This window comes from Phacochoerus africanus, chromosome 1, assembly GCF_016906955.1.
Source record: "Phacochoerus africanus isolate WHEZ1 chromosome 1, ROS_Pafr_v1, whole genome shotgun sequence".
NCBI classification, from domain to species: Eukaryota; Metazoa; Chordata; class Mammalia; order Artiodactyla; family Suidae; genus Phacochoerus; species Phacochoerus africanus.
In genome coordinates, this window is record NC_062544.1 from 214,437,657 (window position 1) to 214,456,271 (window position 18,615).

Consider the following 18,615-nt stretch of genomic DNA (forward strand, 5'->3'; position numbering starts at 1 on the left):
GTGAACCTCTCCAGACTTGAGGATGTTGTCAGTAAAATGATGCTGGCCACACTTGCGCAGCTCACCTCACAGGGCCATGGGGAGGGTCCCTGGAGGAAAAGGCTGTGCAGGGCCTTGTCAGCTGAACTTTGCTTTCCAGTGTAAGCGATTCCAGTTGCTGGGAGGGAGGACAGAGCAGTGGCCAGAAGAAGCCCTCAGACTAGACAGCCCCCTGCCCCAAATAGATAAGGCTCTGCCAAGCTTAGAGGCCAGGGGCCCAACTGGGCAGGTTCTGCAGCCTGAGGTCAAGGCTTTGCAAGTCCTAATCGGGGGGCAGGTCAAACTGATGGGACACTCTGACTCTCAGGGCTTCCCTTCTGTCCCTTGACCTTTGGCCCCTTCCCTCTCCAGCCCAAGTTGCAGAATCCCCTCCAACCTGCCTTCTTTCTGAGCCCTCAGCTTTAGGCCTCCCTCCAGAAGCCCAGCTGTCTTTCCAGGCCCTTCCCCAGCACGGCCTTGCTGCATCTGCACCCCCTACACATACTCACGGTCCAACTTCAGGCTCAAATTATCCTCTCCCCTGGCAGGATGAAGGGCAGCCGACTCCCTGGGGAGGGTAGAGACAGACAGCGCCAAATGGGCAACCCAGAGAAGGGGCCAGGGCTAAAAATGGACAGGAGGTGTTTGTGAGGGCCCCTCAGGCTCTTGCCCGTCTGCTGGGATGAGGGGCTGGAGTCTGTGCTGGGGAAGGGGGTACAGAGAGGGATGGGTGAGGCAGGAGGTGGTGCCTTGTGTGGCTCTGGGCTCTCTGTGACCCCACAGCTGGGTGTGGAGCCACAGCAGCCACAAGCTATATGCCTGGCAGTCCATTTCTGGCACATATCCTGAGGCCACACTGAGGCTGTGGGTTCTCATTTGAAGTGTGGTCAGGGGGGGGCATAGAGCTCCAGGCAGGCTGCCCCCTAGAAATTTAGCAAAGCCAGGACCTATCTGGCGGCCTAGCCCAGGACCCAGTGGGGCAGGACTGAGCGGCTAACTCTGGGGCCTCAGGGTTCCATCTGGCCCCTGGCTGCCTTCAAACAGGTGTTCAGTGGAAAGCGGCTGGAGGCTGAGTTCCCCCCTCATCACTCTCAGAGCACCTTCCGGAAGACCTCGCCCACCCCGGGAGGCCCAGCAGGGGAGGGGTCCCTGCAGAGCCTCACCTGCCTCATTGGGGAGAAGGACCTGCATCTCTTCGAGAAGCTAGGAGATGGCTCCTTTGGCGTGGTGCGCAGGGGCGAGTGGGACGCCCCGTCGGGGAAGACGGTGAGCTCTCTGGGTCCTGTGATGCGTGCAGAGGGGTAGGCTCCTGAGAGGCCCTGCCCTGCCCTGCCCTGCCCCTTAAGGTGGATCAGTTCCTCTGTTGGGATGTGAAGGGGGCTGGGGACAGGTCAAGAGTAGCTCGCCCTGGAGTCCATGCTCAGGTTTAACTGCATATATACGCTTCTTTTTTCAATTACAAAACTAATTTACTGGAGTTCCCACTATGACACAGTGGGTTAAGGGTCCAGTGTTGCATCTGTGCCACAGGTCACAGCTGTGGCTCCAGTTCCATCCCTGGCCTGGGAACTTACATATCCCAAGGGTGTGGCCGAAAAAAAAAAACTGATTTACTTATCATAAAAGTTAGGAAGCTATTTTAAAAGTAAAAAAAAAAAAAATGCCTGTAATCCCACTGCTCAGAGAAGCAAAGTTAGCATTTCTGCCTTCTTTCTCCCTCAGGTATTTTGTTGAAGTTCTTTTAGACGGAAATTTTGGACACAACTTTTTAACTCTCGCCCTTTCGTCTTAATATATTGTATTTAAACAGTTTTCCTCAGAGGGCTAGACAGCATGTGTGCAGTAAAGCACACAGTTCTTGAGTGTACCACTCAGTGCATTTTCACATATGCATGAGCCCGTGTGACCACGGCCCAGGTCGGGATACAGAGAGCACCCCCAGCCCCCCAAAAGCGCCCTCAGGTCTCTTCCACTGAGTATCCCTTTCCTTCAAGGGAAGCCACTATTTTGATTTCTGTCACCATAGATGTTTTATGGCATTACATTTTAAAGCATTTTCCTTCCACGCCAAAACATTTTTTTATTGTGACATTTTAATATTCCATCATCATACCGGTCATCTCTCGCCTTCTGGTTACCACTTAACCTGGGCATGTCCTCAGGAAGGGGAGACCCAGCTCATGGCCCTTGTGGGTCAGCCGCTGCCCTCCCTCAGCCAGGCCACGGGCACCTGGGACACGCTCACCCACCTGGATGAGCAGACCTGAGGCGGAAATGTTTGAGCCCAGCTGGAGAGGAGCAGGCTGGCCCAGAGTGTTGTGGGGCGGGCCTGTCCTAACTCCCTGCAACCCCTGCTCCGGCCAGGTGAGTGTAGCTGTGAAGTGCCTGAAGCCCGATGTGCTGAGCCAGCCAGAGGCCATGGATGACTTTATTCGGGAGGTCAACGCCATGCACTCGCTTGACCACCGAAACCTGATTCGCCTCTACGGTGTGGTGCTCACACCACCCATGAAGATGGTGAGTGCTTTGGGCTGGGAGGGGCCTGTGGTCTTGGACCACTGGGTCCCGCCTCCGGCCTGTGCTGCGGTTACTCCTTCCGTCCTGACAAGGGTTAGAGGTCTTCCGGATCCTGCCTTGGTCTCTCACCTCATGTGGCAGAGGGGTTTTCAGGCCTCCCCTGGTACTGGGTCTGCTGGAACTCACATCCACTTCTGGGTTTGGCTTGTGTTCACTGGCTGAGAGTTGCACCCACCGGAGGGGCTGGCCCAAGTTTAATTTTTGGCATTGCTAATCTGAGCCTCTATGGGTTGCTTCTCTGGGCCTCAGTTTCCCATGTTGCCTGGAGGAAGAGGCTTGGGAAGCTGTAGGACTCCTGGAGGTCCTGGGGACAGGCCAGGAAGGAGTGTGCAGCAGGTCTCGGCGGGCAGGGGAGGGCTGTGAGGGAGGGGCAGGGCACAGCCAAGCTTATTCCTCCTTCCTCTGTGCCCTCAGGTGACAGAGCTGGCACCTCTGGGATCGTTGTTGGACCGGCTGCGCAAGCACCAGGGCCACTTCCTCCTGGGTACTCTGAGTCGTTATGCTGTGCAGGTGGCTGAGGGCATGGGCTACCTGGAGTCCAAGCGCTTTATTCACCGTGACCTGGCCGCCCGCAACCTGCTGTTGGCCACCCGTGACCTGGTCAAGATCGGGGACTTCGGGCTGATGCGAGCACTACCCCAGAATGACGACCACTACGTCATGCAGGAGCATCGCAAGGTGCCCTTCGCCTGGTGAGGGGCAGGCGCTGCTGGCTTCCAGGGCCTGGACCCCACCCTGCCCCACCCTAGTCCCTGTACACCCAAGGCCTCAGAGCCTCTGGGGCCTTCTTGTCCCTTCTGGGCTTGGGGGTACTGTTCTTGAGGGCCCAGCCATTCACTTATCCAGCCGGGACTTCTTGAGGGCCTGTGTGCCAGGTGCTGGGAACATGGGGCTAAGTGCTATGGGGACACATGAAAGCTTCCTGGAGGACCCAGTATTAAGCTCCTGAAGTATCAGAAGTGAGCCAGGCAGAGGCTGCATAGTAAGCATGTTCCAGGCAGAGCTGGGGGCAGGCAGGGCCTTGCAGACTGATGAGAGTGTTCATCTGCACGTGGCGAAGTACAGGGTGCCGTGCCAGCCCCTGTGTGAGCTGATCATGTGCCGAGACCATCGTGGTCTCTGCTGTCAGAGGCACCCAAAGCAGCGTGGTCTCCTTGCTTTGGGGTGGGAGGAGTCAGTCCAGCTCTGCTTGTCAGAAACCCTTCTAATCTAGGATGTACGGTCACCCTAATTGACTGACTGACAGACCTAGGGTGACCGTACATCCTGGATTATGCCTCATGTCCTGGAGTCATTAATAGCACCCCCTTTCATACTCAAGCATGCTGGTCTGAACGGTCAATTATAAGGTCACTTTTTTTGTTTGTTTTTGTTTTTTAGGGCTGCACCCATGGCTTATGGAGGTTCCCAGGCTAGGGGTCCAATTGGAGCTACAGCTGCTGGCCTCTGCCACAGCCACACCAGATCCAAGCCACATCTCAACCTACACCACAGCTCATGGCAACGCCGGATCCTTAACCCACTTGAGCAAGGCCAGGGATCAAACCCGCAACCTCGTGGTTCCTAGTCGGATTCATTTCCACTGCGCCACAACAGGAACTCCAAGGTCACCTTTTCAAATGCAGCCCCTGTAAGTCCCGTGAAGTGAGCAGATTACTGTTATTCCCATTGGGCAGATGAGGAACAGGGCTTAGAGAGTTCATTTCTCTTGGTCCCACCCCCTCTGAATGGCAAGGCCAACTCTCCAGTCCCACAAGAGATCCTTGCTTCTCCATCTAGGACGGCTTCCTCCTCGCTCCTTGTGCTTCAGCCTCCTCTGGAGTGCATACCCTTTGCCAGCTTCACTGCAGTGGCATTTGTCTTCCTCACCCAAGAGGGAGCCCCATGGGGAGTGTGGGGGGAAGCCACTTTGACTGTTCTCACCCATTTTGGTTCTTTCCCAGGCCTTATCCAAATTTCCCACCCACACCATCCTGCTGAAATGACCCAAGTCCTAGGATCCTGCCCCAAATCTGGAAATGGTCATCCTCCCACGATTAGAAAACAGCCTAATATCTCATCCCTGCCCCCACCCCACCTTACCTCTCCAGGAGCCTCTGCCCTTCTTCTTCTCCCTCCTCCCAGCCCAGGCTGAGTGGGGGTGAAGCTGTCTGAGTCTGTTGCACCCAGAGCGAGAAGTCCTGTTCACTTCGCACCGTGTCCCCACGACTTAACTGTGAATTTGGGCATGTGGGGCAACACCACGCTTGGTACAGGGGGCAGGGGGCTCTGAGAGGCCAGCTCTTTGACCCCTGTCTCTGCCAGGTGTGCCCCTGAGAGCCTGAAGACTCGCACCTTCTCCCACGCTAGCGACACCTGGATGTTTGGGGTAACGCTGTGGGAGATGTTTACCTACGGCCAGGAGCCCTGGATTGGCCTCAATGGCAGTCAGGTGAGGGGGCCCGGGGGGGTGATCTGGACCCTGGATCCCAACCTGGCCCTTCTAGAACTGGCTCTTAGCTGTTGGTGTCCCTGTCTGCCATGGCCTGTGTCTGCCTGACTCCTCAGACAGCTGAGCAAAGATGGGCTTGCAGTGGTTAGGAGTGGGCTGGCCTGGGCCTTGCTTGAAGTCTTGCCTTTGCTGTGGCCCCATTCTGGAGGCCCCAGACCTGGGGGTAAGGGTCAGAGACCTGGGGCAGAGGCAGAGCTCTTCTTTGGGGTGCAGGCATGGTAGCCTGCAGTTCCAGCTGTTCTGTGGGCTGGGGGGACGGTGGGGAGTGAAGAGCTGGGTGCTCTGCTTGTCCTCAAACTATCCCACCACCAGATCCTGCATAAGATTGACAAAGAAGGGGAGCGTCTGCCCCGGCCTGAGGACTGCCCCCAGGACGTCTACAATGTCATGGTCCAGTGCTGGGCTCACAAGCCGGAGGACAGACCCACCTTTGTGGCCCTGAGGGACTTCCTGCTGGAGGTGAAGGCCGGTCTGCCTGTGGGGGCAGGGGGAGCAGAGTGGGGTCATCCCAGAACAGGCAGTGACCTGTCTCTGCCTCCAGGCACAGCCCACGGATATGCGGGCCCTTCAGGACTTTGAGGAACCGGACAAGCTGCATATCCAGATGAACGACGTCATAACCGTCATCGAGGGGAGGTAGGGAGCGCGGGGCTGCGCCAGCACCGCTTCAAAAGGCGCAGGCTGAAGGGTCCCGGGGCCAAGAGCCCTTCTGCCTCCCGGGTCTCCAGGGCAACCCACAGGCTCCCGCAGCGAGAGGGGCGGGCAGGCCTGGGTCCACTCCCGAGTGCTTGGGGTCAAGTATGCAGCTGCCGCTGCTCAGAGGGGATTTTCCCTGCCCAGCGCCTCCTGTCACCCTTTCCCCATGAGGCTCCAGCCTGGGTGTGTGGGTCAGGGCCAAACTGCCTTTACGGCCAGGTAGGAAGTAGAGCAGCCTGGCCTCTGGCCCCAAGCGGGGACTCTGGGACTCCAGAGAGTCATCCTCTCCGTGCCCTTCTTCCTCCTCCCCCCACCGGGTAAGGACTCTGGACGCCCACCTGGGTGCCCTTCAGTAACCCAGAGCCACCCTGCCTCTTCCTGCCAGCTTCTGCCCTCCCACTGAGCCCCACTGCTCTCTCCCAGGACTCCCCTCCATCCTCTGCTGGGCCTCCCACTCTGGCCTCTTTGTCCTGAGGCTGCCCTCAGCAGGGCCTCCATTCCCGACCTCTCCCTCCCCTCACCTGGCAACCCTCATCTGCCTGCTGGTAGCATCTCCTGAGTCACATCTCCTACCTGAGCCCTGCAGTTCTGGCCTGCATGCTGTGGAGACCTCACCCACTGTTCACCCCACCCTGTTATCTGATCCCCAGGGTGTCTAAGGAATGGGTTGGGGCGGGCTAGAGGTGCCTTTGGGGTAGGGGGTGGGCTTGGAGGACCAGGAAGAGGATCGAGAGCAAGGAAATTCCCTGCACTCCCCGCTCCTCTGACTCAGAGCCAGGCAGGGATGGGGGTGAGCCCTTTCTACCTGGACTTGAGGTTTGGGGTTTGGGGATCTGGGACCTTTGGTTAAAGCTTGTGCTTCAAGGGGTTCGATGAGAGGAAGCACCCCTGGGTCTGAGTCAGAGTGATGGAGCAGGCCCTGGAGCTGACTGGTAAGCAGCATGGCCTGCACCCGCCGTGGCCCCAGCACCTCCTCCCTAGGCCAGGGCTCCCCTCACCTCTGGGCCCAGGATCTGTAAATAAGGATGACAGACCAAGAAGTTGGGAGGGGGAGCTAAGGTTGGGGAGTTAGTGGTGGTGGCCAAAAACAGCTTCTAGAAGGAGAGACGCCTGGAGGACAGGGAGGAAGATGCAGTCTGTGGTTTGGAGCTGAGGGGCCAGAGAAAGGACTGCAGGCAGGGCAGGCTGGGAGCTTTCTGGAAGTAGAAAGATTAGGGTGAGGGCTCTTTGGGGGGCACATGGCAGGACCTTCAGCTAGAGCCTGAGCCTCTAACCACTCCCACCTCCCTGAGCCAGAGGGCCTTGGACCTGAGGCCCCAGGCCTTTCCATTCCCCCGTCCCTTGCTCTCAGTGGGGATCTGTGTGCAGGGTGTGGCTCAGAGGCTTCATGTGTTTCTGGGGCATGTGTCCCCAGCTGGTGGCCTGGGGCACCGCTGGAGCAAGGCGAGGAACAGGGGCATCAGGGAAGCCACTCCTCCTGGCAGGCCACTGTGGGCGGGCCCTGCCCTGCCCTGCGTCACAGGCAGGGGTTGGCCCAGCTGCTGGCTCCACGGCTGCCACCTGCCAGTGTGGGCTCACTGGGCTCCTCCTCCAGGGCCACCAACTTGGACCACAGTGCCTGCCCTTGGTGCCTGGAGCGGCTCAGGAGGTGGGAGGTGAGGGGCAGGAGGCACGACAGCCGCTGGGGCTTTGGGAGTGGGCCTCCGTGTTGGTGGTACCAGAGCTCCAACTGCCGCCTTGCTTCCTCAGTGCTTGAAGTGTGTTTGTTTGTCCTGCTCCGTCTCCATGTCTCCGGGTGATGGGCTCTCTGTTCGTGGGTGTTCCTTTGGGTCTGGGTTTGTATGTGTGGGTCTCAGGCTGGTTCTGTTTTCCTTTAGCTTGGTTGTTGGCTCTTTTATATCTGTGCTCTTTTTGCGATTCTTTCCTGTGGAAGCTCTTAGTCCAATCCGGGAGCCCCCTTCTTCAGACTCAGTGCTTCTTGCGGTACCAGGCAGTGGACAGAGAGAGGACACTAGATATTCTGTGAGCCAAGCTTGCAAGGCTCTGTCTAGGCTGTGAGACCAGTGATGACTGACCTTTTTCCAGGAGGCTCTTATTTGGAGGCTGGGATGGCTGACAGCACTTTGATGTTCTGTTTTCACAAACTGGTTAAGGAGGACAGTTTTGAAATCCATGTGCATGCAGGTCCTTGGCCGGACCTGATCCCTGGAGCCTCTGCTTCCTGTGGTAGGTGGGGGAGGGGGAAACAAAGGGTGTGTGTTTTTCCTCAAGGCCAGAGGCTCCCAGGGACACCCAGAGAGAAGTGCGTGGGGTGGTATTTTGAGCAGAATGTTTCATCCACCTTTGTCAGCCATTTGTGGACAACCTTGGCCAGGACTTGGGAGTGGGGGTGCTGAGGTTTCCAGGGACTAGTCCCCAGTAGTGCTGGGGCAGCCATAGGTGGTTTTTAACCCAGGTCCTGGTTTCCTAGGAGCTGCTTCACATCTTGCCTGTCCCAGGATGCTGACAGGCACCTGCAGGAGAGGCCTGTTTTTGATCAGGGACTGTGCTCTCCTGTTGCCATGGAGACTCTGGGCTGTTCTTGGAGGGGGAAGGGAGATAGGGCCAGAGCAGGCTGGGAAAAGGGCTGGCCTGGTCCTCTCTGGGCTGCAGGTACCTCTACCCGCTGAGCCTTAGAAGGGGACCGGTGGACAGCATGATACACGTAGCATTGGCCATCTTGGGGTTATGTTTGACCCTTGCTTGGAGGATGCTGCTTCCATGCTTGGGATGTTGTTTCCAAGGAGGTCTTTCTTTCTGATACATACACTGTACTCCCAGCTCCCCCTCCTCTAGTAGCAAAGCATTTTTTGTGACTTGGTGTCAGGACTCCCAGCAGTGATAAAGGGAATCCTTTCTTCTAGACCTGGCTCTTGCTTTGGTCACCTATAACAAAGGGAGGTGGGCTTGGCTCTGATTCTGATCCCAGAAGGGGATCCAAAGGAGGCTTGTGAGTGAGGGCCTTGGCTGTGTTGGGGGAGGGGAAGGAGTGGAAGGAGTGACCTCCTGCCTTCTGGCCTTGCTTGGAATCCACTGGGAGGGCACTATCACAGTGTAATCCTGGCCTTGGACGTGAGTCTGTTCCACTCTGCTCGGCTTCTCCACCTCAGTTAATGAGCATCTCGGAAGAGGTGTGGAGAGCAGAGTCCAGCGTCCAGCCATGGGCTTGGTGTCTGAGGCTGTCCCTGGAGGGGCATGCCGGCCCCAGGGGGCCTATGGGTGTTGGGGGAGAGCAGCAGCAGCAGGGTCCGGGTGCCAGGCACTCCCCACCCTGCCTCCTTGGCCTCTGCCAGCCTGGGGGTGGAGGATGGGGAGGCGTTTCTCTCCTTGGAATGGCCCTATTTTTGGATGTGCTTTGTCCCTTCCTGGGTGTTGTCCTCTCTTCTTCCTTCCTTTCTTGCCCTTCCCACCCAGAGGGCAGGGTGGTAATCACAGGGTTGCAGTGTCTGTGGTGGCCGGTCAGCAGCCTTGTTGACAATGAGGTTGGGCTCCCAGCCCTCCCCTGCCACACCTCTTGGCTCCCCAAGGATTGCTGTGCTCCTGGGGTTCAACATTTAGTCTCTGAAACAGGCTGTTAGGGGGTCATGCTGCCCCAGTGGCTACATCACCTCACAGAGGAGGATCCAGGTGTTGGAGCCTCACTGCTGCTTCTAGCCTCTGTCTCTCCTAGCCCCTCTGTCTGACTGCAGTTTAGAGGAAGCCTTTCTTTACACTCCTGTTTGGACAGGTGATGTATGGGTCAGGGGCATGTAGCTTGGTGCCACAGGTATCTGCCACAGCAGCACGAGGCTGCCATCACTCCTGCCTTAGCCCAGAGTCTGTACCTGTCCTCAGGTGTGAGTGATCCCAGCGGCAGACATAGGATCCTTGTGGCCTCTTGGCTTTTTGGCATTCAAAGCATCCAGGAGGGCGCTCTGTTCTTTCTTGCTCACGTGGCCTGGCTCCCACCCCAACCCCAGGCTCAGACTTAGGCTGTGTCAACAGATTTTGCATATGAGATCAGAGCCAGGAGCTGGTGGTCCCATATTCCAGCCACACTGGGGGGCTGAATTTTCTTCTTGACCCTTTGTTTAATACAAGAGTAGAGCTCTCCTCCCAAGGAGGTGGATGGATGGGACCTGGACGGGGCGGGGAACAGGGGCCTCGATGGTGCCTGGAGGTGGTGGAAGGCACTAGAGATACGTAAGCTGGTAATGTGACAGCCTGGCTTGCCCCAGGTGCTTCCAAACCCATGAAGGGCTGCTTGCAGGAGATAGACTGGTTGGAGGCTTGGCCCCAAGCCTAGTGCTAAGGCCATAATATTCCCTTGGACCCTTACAGCTCAGAACCTCTGGAACTGAGCTGAAGAGTGAGATTGGGTGGCCAGGAGAGGATCAGGGCTTAGGCCTTGCGGGGGGAGGGAGGTGAGGCAGTATTGTGAGAAGGGTGCTGGTTTCACAGACAAGTGGGTTTGAATCCTGGGTCTGCTGCACTCTTTCTGGTAACTAGGCAACTCATGTCACTTGTTTGAACCTGTTTCCTTATTTGTAAACTGTAGGAAAAGCTGTCTGACCCACCAAGGTGGTTCAGGGTAAGGCTGTGTGCAAATGCCAAGCCCTGTACTGGGGAACCTGGGGGTCCTGGGGGGCGGTTGGGAGAAGGCAGGCATGGGAGCCTACTCTGATCCAGGGGCCTTAGCCCTCGTGCTCCCTTCTGCCAAGATGGTCAGATATGATGGCTTAGAGAGCTTGGTATGAAAAGGGTCCCAATCCTTGGGGCCATCCTACAACACCCTGGTTCACCATGTCTCTTCTGTTGAGCAGGGCTGAGAATTACTGGTGGCGTGGGCAGAACACGCGGACGCTGTGCGTGGGGCCCTTCCCTCGCAACGTGGTGACCTCCGTGGCTGGCCTTTCAGCCCAGGACATCAGCCAGCCCTTGCAGAATAGCTTCATCCACACAGGGCATGGCGACAGCGACCCCCGCCACTGCTGGGGCTTTCCCGACAAGATTGATGAGTGAGTACCAGCAGGGCTCCTCCTCGGGCACACAGGCTCTCCAGGCCTCCAAGGTCCTTGTCCTAACTCTGGGCCAAGGGTCTCTCATCCAGCAGCTTTTCCTTGTAGGCAGAACTGGGGTTGGAGCTTCAAAGGATGGGCCCACTCTTTCTTTTGGTGGAAAGGCCCCCTAGCACACTGGTCTTAGGAAAACGGACTAGGAAACAGGCTTTGGAAGTAGTTAGGTAGGAAAGTTTCTCATGACTCCCAGCATTTAGGCAGCTTCCCTTCTCCGGCTGGTAGTACCAGAGTCCCAGAGCTGCTGGCTCAGGCCCAGGGGCACAAGGCCCAGAAAAAGCTCCCTGTGGGGAAACTTCAGAGGGGATTTAGGCAGCAGCTCTGCACCCTGCCTGTCTGCTCAGTCTGGACATGGGGTGGGGGGGTTCAGTCTCCTTTAAGTGAAAGGATGACATCGTTGGGGGTATCTAGGGATAACACACAGGAGAATTAGTCACTTCCTGGGTGTCCCGCCCCAGGGAGCCACCCAGAGCTCCTCCCTCAGGGCCTCCAAGCCTCTGCCAGCCCCACAGGGCTCTCGGCAGCAGCGTTTTCTCCTCTAACTTCTGACACACTTCTGCCCTGAGGGACTTGGTGCAGCAGGCCCTGCATCCCTGCCCCCACACACCAGAGCACTAAGCCCTGGGAGGGTGCCCATGGCTGCCTCCTAAGAGCCAGGTGAGGGCAGCGAGCACAGACGCCCTTCCAGGAGGCCGGTGCCCTCTGCCCTCTCCTGGCGTGCGGTGGCCAGCCCAGCCCCATTCCTCCCAGCTTCAATCAGCCCCAGTGACTAAGTCCTATAGATCCTAACAGTCAGCACAAGGGTTGCAGGTGAATTGGGAGTGAGGCAGTGGCCCAGCCCCTACTCCCCCTCCTGGCAGTGGGACAGAAGGATGCCTCCTACGATCCTGACTGGGGCAGTGTGGCCCAGATGCCACAGGCCTGGTGGGAAACAAGAGAGTGTGCGAGCAGGTGGTGGCTGCCAGGCATGGGTTGGGGTGCTGTGGGAGTTGTAGAGGGCCAGCTCTGCCCTTGTAGGGTATTCTTGGAGCCCCTACAGTCCCAGGCTTTTCAACCTGTGATCAGTTCTTTCTTTCTCTGCCCCCTCTCCCTCCCCATGGTACCCCTCCCAGTCACAGCTAGATCTACAGAAGGGAGCTCCTGGGAGGGGAAAGTCCTGTGCCGCAGACCCATGCTTGCAAAGGGCTTGGATGAAATGGTTCTGTCTTCCACCTGACCCTACAGGGACAGGCCCAGAACCTTCTCCAGGGTGTCACTGCCAACACCACACACTCTTCCCCACCTCTGACTCAGTTCTCTCCTCACAGACTCTATCTGGGAAACCCCATGGACCCTCCCGACCTGCTGAGCGTGGAACTAAGCACCTCCAGACCCCCCCAGCACCTGGGCAGGGTGAAAAGTAAGGGTCTCCACACCCCTGGGTCTCCTAGTCCATCAGCTAGGAAGGGGTGCTGTCTCCTCAGGCAACCCTGAGCCGACTGTTCCTGCTCTGGGACGGTTGGGTCAGGGCAGCAGGGGGACAGCTGTGTCCCTTGCTCAGGCTGGGGGTGGGGCGGACAAGGAGAGGCAGCTGTATCCGCCGCCGAGGTGGGCACCCTGAGGCAGTCCTGCGCTGGCCTGCCGGCTCGGCTTCCCTCCTCCCTCCCTGCCCTGCTCAGATCCTGGCTCTCCTCACTCCCCCTAATCCTGCTCGCCACTCCTGAGCCAAAACCACCCCACGGGCTCCATCTTGGCCCAGAGCCTCATCCATCTCCCGGATCCCAGGCCTGTCGCTCCGGAACACGGTTTTCCCATCCTGCCGCCCCACTGCTTCCCATTGCTGCCGAGTTTGTACTGCACTCGCCCCTATTCACATCTCTCTCTCTCTCTCTCTCTCCACACTCTGCCCTCTCGTCTGGCTGTCTCCCTTCCCTTGTCCTGTCTCTCCTGCTCTCCCCCTCTACTCTCCGCATGGCCTTTCTTACAGGGGAGCCTCCACCTCGCCCTCCTCAGCCTGCCATCTTCACTCAGAGTAAGTGGGGCTGCTCTCGGTGCCTTGGCCCCCGTCCCCGCCCCCTCTCACTTCTCATTCCTCTCCTCCTGGAAGGTACAGAGCCCTGGCCGGCCGGCTGGCTGGGAGGGGAAGCGGGTGTGTGCTGTGAGCTTTTGCTGCTGACCTGGCCCGGCATGCCTGCCTCTCCTCCCACCCCCAAACGTCTGGGCTTCTGGAACAAGTGTATGATCCTGGCGCCCACTTCGCCTCTGTCCACTGTTGCCTGGCCCTGCCTCACTTCCTGTGGGACCTGCAGAGGCTGTGTGGGCTCTCGTGCCAGTTGATCAGGAGCTCCGTCCTCTCTTAAGGATAGCTCCCGTTGCTCTTGATGGTGGGAGACTGCCCACGGTACCCTGCCTGCACTAACTGTGTGCCGTAATCGGGTAGGGATTACTAACTAGGGCTCAGGAGCAGGGGTGTTTGGGGTCTCGTGCTGACAGGGGGTGTCAGAGGCAGGCAGGTGTGCGGTGTTCCCTGCTCTAGCGGAGATGGAGGCAGGAGCTCACCAGACCCCCTAGAGGGCTGCCAGTATCCAGAGTAGGTTCTGCCCTCCTGTTTGAGAAGGGTCTGTGAGCATAGAGAACGCTGGCAGCTGAGGGCTGACCTCCAGGGGAACTGGGAGTGGGGAGCTGGTGGGGGATACCTGGATGCCTTCCCCACACCCCACCTTTTCCTATCCCCCCACCTAACCCTGCCTCCCTGTTGGGGGCCTCCCTTCCATCGCAGAACCAACCTACGACCCTGTGAGTGAAGACCAAGACCCCCTGTCAAGTGACTTGAAGAGGCTGAGCCTGCAGAAGCCAGGGCTGCCCCGTGGGCTGTGGCTAGCGAAGCCCTCAGCCCGGGTGCCGGGTACCAAGGCAGGCCGTGGCAGCGGTGAGATCACGCTCATTGACTTCAGCGAGGAGCCTGTGGCCCCGGCCCCTCGCCCCTGTGCACCCTCACTGGCGCAGCTGGCCATGGACGCCTGTTCCTTGCTGGATAAGACCCCGCCGCAGAGCCCCACGCGGGCACTGCCCCGGCCCCTGCATCCCACGCCTGTGGTGGACTGGGATGCACGCCCGCTGCCCCCACCTCCCACCTATGATGACGTGGCCCAAGATGAGGATGACTTTGAGGTCTGCTCCATCAACAGCACCCTGGTGGGTGCAGAGGTCTCTGCTGGGTCCAGCCAGGGTGAGACCAATTACGCCTTCGTGCCTGAGCCGGCACGGCTTCTCCCTCCCCTGGAGGACAATCTGTTCCTCCCACCCCAGGGTGGGGGCAAGCCACCCAACTCAGCCCAGACAGCAGAGATCTTCCAGGCACTGCAGCAGGAGTGCATGCGGCAGCTACAGGTCCCTGCCAGCTCTCTGGTCCCCTTGCCCAGCCCTGGGGCTGATGACAAGCCCCAGGTGCCCCCTCGGGTACCCATCCCCCCAAGACCCACACGCCCTCGTGGTGAGCTGTCTCCAGCCCCCTCAACTGAGGAGGAGATGGGGCGGTGGCCTGGACCTGCCTCCCCTCCCCGGGTGCCTCCGCGGGAGCCCCTGTCCCCACAAGGCTCAAGGACCCCTAGTCCCCTGGTGCCACCTGGCAGCTCCCCGCTGCCACCCCGGCTCTCAAGCTCACCTGGGAAGACCATGCCCACCACCCAAAGCTTTGCCTCAGACCCCAAGTATGCCACACCCCAGGTGATCCAGGCACCTGGCCCCCGGGCCGGCCCCTGCATCTTACCCATTGTCCGAGATGGCAAGAAGGTCAGCAGCACCCACTACTACCTGCTACCTGAGCGCCCACCCTACCTGGAGCGCTACCAGCGCTTCTTACGTGAGGCCCAGAGCCCTGAAGAGGCAGACCCGATGCCTGTGCCCCTGCTGCTGCCCCCTCCCAGCACCCCAGCCCCTGCTGCCCCCACTGCCACTGTTCGACCAATGCCACAGGCAGCCCCGGACCCCAAGGCCAACTTCTCCACCAACAACAGCAACCCAGGGGCCCGGCCACCAGCCCTGAGGGCCACTGCTCGTCTGCCACAGAGGGTCTGCCCCGGGGAAGGGCCAGAGGCTGGATGCCCAGCAGACAAGATCCAGATGGTGAGTAGCGGGCCTGGCTGCAGGGTGAGGAGGGTCAGGGGCCCAAGGGACCCGGCAGAAGGGGCCTGAGTCGTGTTGACGGTGGGTGGGTGTGCCCAGCTACAGGCCATGGTGCATGGGGTGACCACAGAGGAGTGCCAGGCGGCCTTGCAGAGCCACAGCTGGAGCGTGCAGAGGGCTGCCCAGTATCTGAAGGTACCACACCTCCTGCCTGCTCTGGCTTTCAGGGACCCTGAAGACTGGGTCTGCAGCTCTCCTCCCACTCACCCTCTCCCGACCCCGCTCCCTGGCTCTCCTCGGCCCTGCCCTTGTCTGGCGCCCCGCAGCCCCAGCGTGTCCCATGGCACCACCTTCTGCTCTTCAGGTGGAGCAGCTCTTTGGGTTGGGTCTGCGGCCCCGAGGCGAGTGCCACAAAGTGCTGGAGATGTTCGACTGGAACCTGGAGCAGGCGGGCTGTCACCTGCTGGGCTCCTGCGGCTCCGCCCACCACAAGTGAGCAGCCCCACCCTCCACAAGTGAGCCTGCACCTGCCACCTCCTGTCCCTGAGGGTGTCAAGGCCAGAGACTCAGGGGTCCCCAGCCAGGAGGAGGGAGGGGCCTGATCCCAGGATGGGCAGTTCTTTGCAGAAACAGTAATGGTAAAAGGAACTGGAGCCTCTCTTGGGTGCAGGGGCTTGCTTCCTGAGAGCGGCTCCAGTGAGCAGCAGTATAGGTAGGACTCACTGATTTAAACAGAAACGGCTTCCGTCTTCATTTCCTATTTCAGTTTAAAATAACAGGGTTCTAATGCCTTTTGAAATGTCTAATTTAAAAAATCCTATTACTTTGCTATAAAAATTTATATATATATAACAAAATATATATATAATGTAAATAACATATGGAATATAGAATATAAATACATACAAATGAATGTTTTATCAAGTCAGAAAGTGGTGAAATCCCCCCCGGGAGGCACTAGCAGGGTGTGGGCTTTCAGAGTCCTCTGGCGGCAGACAGCCTGAGTTAGGACCAGCCTTCTGCTCCCACGTGGCATCAGCTAATGCTCCTTTCCTGATCTCTCAGGGTCCTCATCTGTAAAATGTGTGTAAATGATAGTGCCTACCTCACAGAAGTGGTTAGAGGAATGAATGAGGGTGGCATCTGATACCACACTGCAAATGTTTGGCCCAAGGAGAGACCATCACTGAAGTTAGCCATTATCTCATGGTTATTCTTACGAATCTGCATCAGTAACTACAGATTAGTTACTGCTAACATTGTGCATAATAATTTATAATGTTATTCTCTTATTTTCAGTTTATCAAAGTAAAGAAGGCATTCTAGGATGATAAATTCTAAAATCATTGCCTAGAACTGCCAGTTTTCGATAGAATTTGGCTGGCACTGAGAGGCCCTCTCACACCCAAGATTGTTGCACTATCCCCTGTTGATGGAGGGCTTTCTGGTTGTTTCCCTCCTTTAGGCGCTGAGATATCTGGAAAGCCAGAGGGTCTCTGCCCTGAAGAAATCACTTGAGCCTGTCCATCTCACAAGGGCAGGGAGATGCCCTGCCTAGGTCTGGAGGACCTGCTGTACCTGCTGCTCCCAGTGGCAGAGTGAGGCTAAGGCAGCAGGAGGCTGGGAACCCTGCCTTGCCTGTCCCTTCCTCACCTGGCGCTGTCCCTACAACCTCAGAGCCCTCAGTGCCCCCCTGCTGAGGTACAAGAAGGAGCCTCTAGAAGGCAGGCCTGGGGGCAGCCTCAGCAGACCCTGCAGCTGACCTGCCTCTGGCTTCAGTCCCCTGGTGGGGTCTGTGGCTGGAGTATGTCACCAAGCCCTGCTGGCGAGGAAGCCAGGCTTGATCCGGGGCAAGAAGGATGTGTTGGCCACACAGAAAGGTGGGCCAGTACCAGGCCCAGGGCTGGGCCTTTTCCAGGGAGCCCCTGGCAGGCAGAGGGGTTGTCAGACAGAATGTGACTTGTGGCCTAACTATGGACATGGTATGGGATTGGTATGGCTGGTTTTAGGATCTTGTGCCTGGCGATAGCCTGAGGTGGCTCAGGTAACAGAGAAAGGGTGCCAGATCATTCTCTGGCAGGGACCAGGGCCCAAGGCCCCAGGGTTGGAAGGAGACCAAGGGGGCAGCTGCCCCAGAGGGACACCAGTGCTTCCTCTTGACTCAGCTTTTCCCCTGTGCTGTTACATGTTTTCCCACCAGTCTTTGTCGCCAAAGTTGCTGCCCCAGCCATGAATATCTGCTTCTCCCAGAGAAATAAAGTTAGTTTCTATTTTATGTTACTTACTTGTGTCTGCCTGTTTCTTTCCTTCTTGTCCAGCCACCTGAGGCTCCTGGGCTCCCCAGCCCACTGCCATTTGTCCTGGATAGCAGGCTCTGTAGCACCACCTATATAGACAGAGGGAGGGATTGCATGCCTAGTTTACCGTAAGGGGCTGGCAGAGGGCCTGATGGAGTCATGGACTCAGAATCCCCAGGTTTTCGCTCTGGAGTTTCCCTGAGGCAGGATATACTGCATGACAGAGTACACTAGCACAATTAACTGGAGTTAAGCCATAACATGAAAGGCCTGAATATGTATAAGTATTTTCTTTTTCTAATAATTCATGTGATTCAAAATTCAAAAAGTACCAAAAACTATACAGTGACATTTCCCACTCCAGCTGCTAGCTCCCCTCTCCAGAGGCTGTTTCTCATCAGTTTCTCCTATGTTTCTTATTTTTTTTCATCTACAGTATTCTGTTTATAGTAATTAATTTATTTTTGCTTTATAGGGCCACACCCACAGCTTATGGAGGGTCGCAGGCGAGGGGTCAAATCAGAGCTACAACTGCCGGCTGCACCACAGCCACAGCAACACAGGATCCAAGCCGCGTCTGCAACGTACATCACAGCTCAGGGCAACGCCAGATCCTTAACCCACTGAGCAAGGCCAGGGATCGAACCCTCAACCTCATCGTTCCTAGTCGGATTCGTTCTGCTGTTCCACGACGGGAACTCCACATCTACAGTATTTTGAAGAGCTCTGTAGCCATACTGGAAGATCTTCCCCATTGTTGTTTAGGGTTGCATGGATATGGATGTACTATAACCTATTTAACCAGGCCTCTTTTGATGGATATTTGGTGGTTTCCAGTCCTTTGCAGTTACAGCCATTTCAGCAATAAATGGCAGATGTGGGTTATACTTCATTTGGAAGGCAATCTGAAGGATGAGTTCCCAGAAGTGGTGCTCCTGAATCAGAGTGTGCAGTAATAAGGGATCCTGCCAACTTTCTCCCCATGGAGGAGGCTGTTCCCAGTATCACAGCCACCAGAGTATGTGAGAGCTTTCCACATGGTACCAGAACTTTCTGACTTTTGATAGTCTGACAAGTGGAAAATGGTGTGTCTGTAGTTTTTAATCTGCATCCCTCTAATGAATGAATGAACGTTTTTTTAAAAATGTTGTGCCATTTATATTTCCTTTCTATGAGATACCTATTGATAGCCCTGACCTACTAAAAAGTTAAATTAATAATCCATTTCTTACTGGTTTTTAGGAATTTACTGGATCAAGACATTTAGCCTTTTGTGCTTTGCCATATTATCATCTGAACTTTAGGAAAAGAGATAAATCATAAGAAAGGATGCTAACAG

At 57.1% G+C, this 18,615-nt stretch overlaps 1 protein-coding gene across 19 annotated transcripts in view; it reads left to right on the plus strand.

Moving 5' to 3' along the window:
* The window catches only part of TNK2 (tyrosine kinase non receptor 2), a 42,035-nt gene extending 24,776 nt beyond the window's left edge, over positions 1-17,259 (plus strand). For 3 of the 19 annotated variants that reach the window (XM_047790002.1, XM_047789933.1, XM_047789912.1), the window contains exons 4-16: positions 1,063-1,284; positions 2,383-2,535; positions 3,010-3,287; positions 4,900-5,026; positions 5,399-5,545; positions 5,628-5,722; positions 10,624-10,818; positions 12,183-12,274; positions 12,842-12,886; positions 13,634-14,979; positions 15,079-15,174; positions 15,344-15,471; positions 16,445-17,259. In XM_047790002.1, coding sequence (XP_047645958.1) covers positions 1,063-1,284; positions 2,383-2,535; positions 3,010-3,287; positions 4,900-5,026; positions 5,399-5,545; positions 5,628-5,722; positions 10,624-10,818; positions 12,183-12,274; positions 12,842-12,886; positions 13,634-14,979; positions 15,079-15,174; positions 15,344-15,471; positions 16,445-16,451 — 2,931 coding nt within the window. In that variant the 3' untranslated portion in view covers positions 16,452-17,259. Of the gene's footprint in view, positions 1-1,062; positions 1,285-2,382; positions 2,536-3,009; positions 3,288-4,899; positions 5,027-5,398; positions 5,546-5,627; positions 5,723-10,623; positions 10,819-12,182; positions 12,275-12,841; positions 12,887-13,633; positions 14,980-15,078; positions 15,175-15,343; positions 15,495-16,444 lie in introns of all 19 variants that reach the window. The other 16 variants (XM_047789976.1, XM_047789951.1, XM_047790051.1 and 13 more) reach the window with 8 other exon arrangements.
* Positions 17,260-18,615: the final 1,356 nt, after the last annotated feature.